Source organism: Solanum dulcamara, chromosome 2, assembly GCF_947179165.1.
Source record: "Solanum dulcamara chromosome 2, daSolDulc1.2, whole genome shotgun sequence".
Classification (NCBI taxonomy): Eukaryota; Viridiplantae; Streptophyta; class Magnoliopsida; order Solanales; family Solanaceae; genus Solanum; species Solanum dulcamara.
In genome coordinates this window covers 70775891-70781890 of record NC_077238.1, presented here as the reverse complement: position 1 = coordinate 70781890, position 6000 = coordinate 70775891, and the positions used below count along the sequence as shown (strand labels likewise).

The window sequence follows — 6000 nt, the reverse complement described above, 5'->3', positions numbered from 1 at the left end:
TCCGAGTCCACAGAATTCACCATGTGTCCTTAAGGAATTTAATCCCCTCATTGTACCCGAGGTTAAGGATTATTTCCTCCCAAGATAAAACAGATAAACTATTAAAGAAGTAGAGGTACCTCAAACTTCAATAATTTCACCGAACTCAAAAGCCAGCAACAAAATCACACAAAGAATCAACTTTGTTTGTAAGAAAATATATGCAGAAGAGGAAAATTCAATGAATTAAAGATGAGAGAAAAATACTCTATTTATAGACAACAAAGGGTAGTGTGAACATGTGTTTATTGTGGCTTATCGGAAATGTCACAATCCTTCACAAAAGTCACAATCTTTCACAAAAATCGCAATTCGTTAAAAAAGTCACAATTTTTTGAAAAAGTCACAACCTTTAGAAAATGTGACAACTTTTTATTTTCCATTTACACCTTTAAAACCCAACAATCCTTCACATGAATGGGAAAATGACTATTCTTAAAATATATGCATAAAAAACTGTGTGATTTATAAGTAAGAATTAATTGCATTTGGATAAGTAGGTTTCCCTTTGAACTTTCCGTAGTGAACATATATCGGATATACTCGGTCAATCGGTAGATTTGATATCTTTGAACCGTCGAGCTTTGGTGTATACCTAGACTACATAAGTCATACAGTCAACCCTTTAACTGTTTTTGGTTCTCATTGTTTTGTTCGTTTCAGCCATGAACACTTCTTGGTTCATAAGTGCGTAGAGAACTGGCCTTACCGGATTCTCCTTGAAGCGGCTTACACTTCACACTTACATAGGTGATATCTAAATGTGTTATCCCATAGAAACACCATTTGTTATGCCATGTATCAAACTTAGATATCATTAAAAGGTCCTAATGTCTTATCCTTGTTACTGAACATTGTCGCATCATGAGAATGAATCATAAAAATTATTTTGATCCAGTCTTCTAGGTAGAGTTACCGCCACGATAATTTATCCTCGGCCATAGTCCCATTCCCTTTGATGATCGCTCAACTCCCTCTCTAGTTAGGCCTTTTGTAAGTGGATTCGAGACATTATCTTTTGACTTTACATAGTCAATCGTGATAATTCCACTAGAGAGTAGTTGCCTAACGGTATTATTTCTTTTTCGTATGTGACGAGACTTATCGTTGTACATAACTCTCTCAGCTCTTTCTATTGCAGCTTGACTATCACAATGTATGCATATAGGAGCCATTGGTTTGAGCCAAAATGGAATATCTTCTAAGAAATTTCGGTGCCATTCTGCATCTTCACCGGCTTTGTCTAAGGCTATAAACTCAGACTCCATTGTAGAGCGATCTATACATGTTTGTTTGGAAGATTTCCAAGATACCGTTCCTCCACCAATGGTGAAAACGTATCCACTTGTGGACTTAGTTTCAGTTGATCTAGTAATCCAATTTGCATCACTATATCCTTTAACAACTGCTGGATACTTATTGTAATGTAAAGCAAAGTTTTGAGTATGTTCTAAATACCCCAAAACTTGTTTCATTGCCATCCAATAATTTTGGTTGGGATTACTCGTGTATCGACTCAATTTATTTATAGCACAAGCTATGTCTGGCCATGTACAATTCATAATGTACATCAAACTTTCCAACACTCTTGCATAATCCAACTGAGCTTGACTTTCACCTTTATTTTTAGCAAGATCAAGGTTCACATCAATTGGTGTTTTTGCACTTTTAAAGTTTAAGTACTTGTATTTTTCAAGTACATTTTGGATATAATGATTTTGAGACAATGCTAGACCTTGAGGAGTTTTATGAATTTTAATTTCCAATATCAAATCGGCAACTCCTAGATCTTTCATATCAAATTTACTAGAAAGCATACGCTTAGTAGTATTTATGTTTGCAATGTCGTTACTCATTATTAGCATATCATCCACATATAAACAAACAATGACAACTTTGTTTGGAGTGTCTTTAATGTAAACACATTTATCACACTCATTAATCTTAATTTCATTTGTCTTGGTCAAACTTTGCGTGCCATTGTTTGGGTGCTTGTTTTAGTCCATAAAGTGACTTGACAAGTTTGTAAACTTTATTTTCTTTATCAGGAACCACAAAGCCCTCGGGTTGTTCTATGTAAAGTTCTTCCTCCAATTCTCCGTTTAAGAAAGTTGTTTTTACATCTATTTGATAAATTTCAAGGACATATACTGCAGCTAGTGCAATTAACATCTGAATGGATGTAATCCTAGTTACAGGTGAGTATAGATTAAAATAATCAAGGCCTTCTTTCTATCTAAATCCTTTGACAACAAGTCTTGCCTTATATTTGTCAATAGTTCCATCAGCTTTTATTTTTCTTTTGAAAATCCATTTTGAACCTAAAGGTTTGTTTCCTGGAGGACGATCAACCAATTCCCAAGTATGGTTGCTCAAGATTGAATCAATCTCACTATTGACAGCCTCTTTCTAAAAAGATGAGTCTGAAGCGGACATAACTTCTTTGAATGTTTGAGGCCCATTTTCAAGAAGAAATGTAACAAAATCATATCCAAATGAAGTAGATGTCCTTTGACGTTTACTTCACCTTGGATTCTTTTTGTTAGGTACATTCTCATTTGGTTCTTCTCGAGGTCGTTTAGACCTTTCTCTAGATACTTCAAATCTAGTTTTATATGGATAGATATGTTCAAAAAATTCAGCATTATCTGATTCTATTACCGTATTCTCATGAATATTCTGATGTTCGGACTTGTGAACCAAAAATTGACATGCTTTACTATTTGTAGCATATCCAATGAAAACACAGTCCACGGTCTTAGGTCCTATTGTGACTCTCTTAGGTTTAGGAACTTGGACTTTGGCTAGACACCCCCACACTTTGAAATATTTCAAGTTTGGTTTTCTTCCTTTCCATTTCTCATATGGAATAGACTGTGTTTTCCTGTGGAAAACTCTATTGAGTATTCGATTTGCTATAAGGATGGCTTCCCCCCACAAGTTTTATGGTAAACCTGAACTTATAAGTAATGCATTCATCATTTCCTTTAAAGTTTGATTCTTCCTTTCTGCAATTCCATTTGATTAAGGTGAGTAAGGGGTAGTAGTTTGATGGATGATTCCATTTTCCAAACATATTTCAGCAAAAGAAGATTCATACTCTCCACCTCTATCACTTATCATTTTTATCTTTTTATTCAACTGATTTTCAACTTCAATTTTGTATTGTCTAAATGCTTTTATTGCTTCATCCTTACTATTTAACAAATAGATAAAATAATATCTAGTGCAATCATTAATAAAAGTTTTAAAATACTTTTTTCCACCACGAGTTGGTGTTGACTTCATATCACAAATATCTGTGTGAATCAATTCTAAGGGAATGAAATTCCTTTCAACAGATTTATAAGGATGGTTAGCATACTTAGATTCAACACATACTTGACCTTTTGATTTATTGCACTCAAAATTAGGCAATACATTTAAGTTAATCAGTTTTCACAAGGTTTTATGATTGACATGTCCTAAACATGAATGCCATAAATTATTTGACTTAAGTAAGTAAGAAGAAGCTTGAACTTTATTATTGTCAACAACCATTACATTTAGTTTGAAAAGACCCTCAGTGAGGTAGCCTTTTCCTAAATACATTTCATTCTTACTGACAACTACTTTTTCTGAAACTACAACACACTTGAATCTATTTTTGATAAGAAGACCGACAGAAACCAAGTTCTTTCTCATTTTTGGAATATGACAAACTTTGTTCAGCGTCACCTCCTTGCCGGATGTCATTTTTAGGAATACTCTACCATATCCTTCAACCTTAGCCATTGCAGAATTTTCTATAAAGATAGTCGCATTAGGTGCGGCAGGGGAATAAATAGCGAAGGCTTCTCGAACTGCACAAACATGCGACGTAGCTCCTGAATCAAGCCACCATTTTGTGAGATTTCCTACCAGGTTGCATTCAGTCATCATTGCACATAAGTTTTCAACATCCCCATTTGTATCAACCATGTTGGCTTGATCTTTCTTCTTTTTCTTCTTGGGAACACGACATTCCACAGCCTTATGTTTAGTTTTTCCACAGTTGTGGCAGTCTCCTTTAAACTTCTTTTTGCTAGGATAGTTTTTTGGTCCAAAAGGTTTTTTCCTCTTTTTTGATTTATTTGGACCATCCTCAACAATATTTTCTCCCATAATTATTGAGTTTCCTCTAGCCTTCTTTTCGGCAGCCTTGTTGTCTTCCTCGATCCTAAGACGAACAATTAAATCTTCAAGAGTCATCTCATTTCGCTTGTGCTTCAAATAATTTTTGAAGTCTTTCCATGAAGGAGGTAGTTTTTCAAAAAACGCTGCTACTTGAAATGTCTCATTATTGACCATACCTACAATGAATAATTTAAAATCACTACTATATTTAATAATTTTATCAATATAACTATTGAATTTGATCATACCTTCTGCCAGGAGATCATGAATAATGACTTGTAATTCTTGGACTTGAGACATCACAGTCTTGCTATCAACCATCTTATAGTCCAAAAATTTTGCAGCCACAAACTTCTTTAAGCCTGCATCTTCAGTTTTGTATTTCTTTTCAAGATCATACCAGAGTTCTTTAGAGGTTTTACAAATATTGAAGACGTTATACAAGTCATCTTCCAATCCATTGAGTATGTAGTTCTTGCAAAGGAAATCAGAATGTGTTCATGCCTCAGTCACAATAAGTTTTTTGTTGTCAGGATTTCCTTCTTCTAACACAGAAACATCTTCATTTATAAATCGTTGTAGACTAAGTGTAGTTAGATAGAAGAACATCTTCTGCTTCCAACGTTTGAAGTCAATACCAGTAAACTTTTCAGTTTTTTCTGCAGTAGCCATTGCTGTAGAAACTGGTGTTCTACTAGTTGAAGGCATTGTGTTTGTTTCAAAACTTGATACAGTTGCATCACCCATTCTGTTTGTCAAAACAAAAGTAGTGTTAAACAACAGAATAACCAAATAGGGATTTTTGTTCAACTCGATGAAGTTTTATATTCTTCAAACCGAAAAGAAAAATAAAAACTCAATTAACTTGATGGAGATTTTATTTCTTCGAACCAAGTTAATCACTGGAGTAGAAAGTCTTTCGATTTTAGTCTCCACCCCTCCAAATAGAATATAAGATGAAGCAAAAATATACAACTTGTTTCTAGTTTAACGATGAAGTTTTTATGTTCTTCTAATCGTCAATCGAATGAATCTTGAACACTGATGAAGTTTTTATACTCTTCAAATCAGTATTAGATTCAAACAGAGTAGAAAATCATAAAAGTCTCTAATTGTTTCAATCTAATTGAAACCAAACAACAAGAACAAGAATTCTTATTGGATAAAAAGCTTTCTAGGAAAAATATATAAAACTATTGCCATTTTAAGCCCATTCTTGACACCAATAAAAAAATATTGAACCACCATCAATATTTTTTTTTCCTTTCTGAAATATGAGCAGTCATGAAGTGCCTTTGTAAATTCTCATTCTTAGCAACAAAGTGCACTTGTTCCAAATTTCTTAAGTACTGATTTCAATCTTTTGAAAGATACCAGTGACATTTGAAAAACCAAAAAAAATAAATTACTAGTAAAATTAAATGACACAAATAGAAAAGTTTTCAGTGGCTTCACCACATAACTTTGCCACATTAACCATTTTTGTTGTCATTAAGATGCAATTTTCATAATGAGAGATTATCAATGTTGATGTTTATTACATTTCTTAAGATTGTTATCCCTTCTGTATTAAGGTTAGCAAACCAGAAACAATAAATATGAAAATAAAAAATAGTATCCGAGTTCACAGAATTCACTGTGTGTCCTTAAGGAATTTAATCCCCTCACTATACCCGAGGTTAAAGATTATTTTCTCCCAAGATAAAACGGATAAACTATTAAAAAAGTAGTGGTACCTCAAACTTCAATAATTTCAGCGAACTCAAAAGCCAGCAACAAAATCACACAAAGAATCAACTTTGTTTG

General features: G+C 33.5%; 1 protein-coding gene across 1 annotated transcript; it reads right to left on the bottom strand.

Annotated features, from left to right (window-relative positions):
• Nucleotides 1-1989: 1989 nt before the first annotated feature.
• LOC129872713 (uncharacterized) lies at nucleotides 1990-4941 on the bottom strand. The gene is made up of 4 exons (XM_055947635.1): nucleotides 4699-4941; nucleotides 4443-4578; nucleotides 3787-4370; nucleotides 1990-2211 (listed from the first exon to the last, which is right to left on the bottom strand). Exons 1-4 carry the CDS (start codon nucleotides 4939-4941, stop codon nucleotides 1990-1992), a joined length of 1185 nt encoding a protein of 394 aa, XP_055803610.1.
• Between the last annotated feature and the right edge of the window lie 1059 nt (nucleotides 4942-6000).

Coding starts and splice junctions, on each gene's coding strand:
- LOC129872713 (XM_055947635.1), bottom strand. CDS start 4,941: ATGGGTGATGCAACTGTATCAAGTTTTGAAACAAACACAATGCCTTCA. Junction 4,579..4,698: donor AAAAACTTATTGTGACTGAG/GCATGAACACAT, acceptor GATCTTGAAAAG/AAATACAAAACTGAAGATGC. Junction 2,212..3,786: donor AGGTTGAAGGATATGGTAGA/GTATTCCTAAAA, acceptor ACATCCATTCAG/ATGTTAATTGCACTAGCTGC.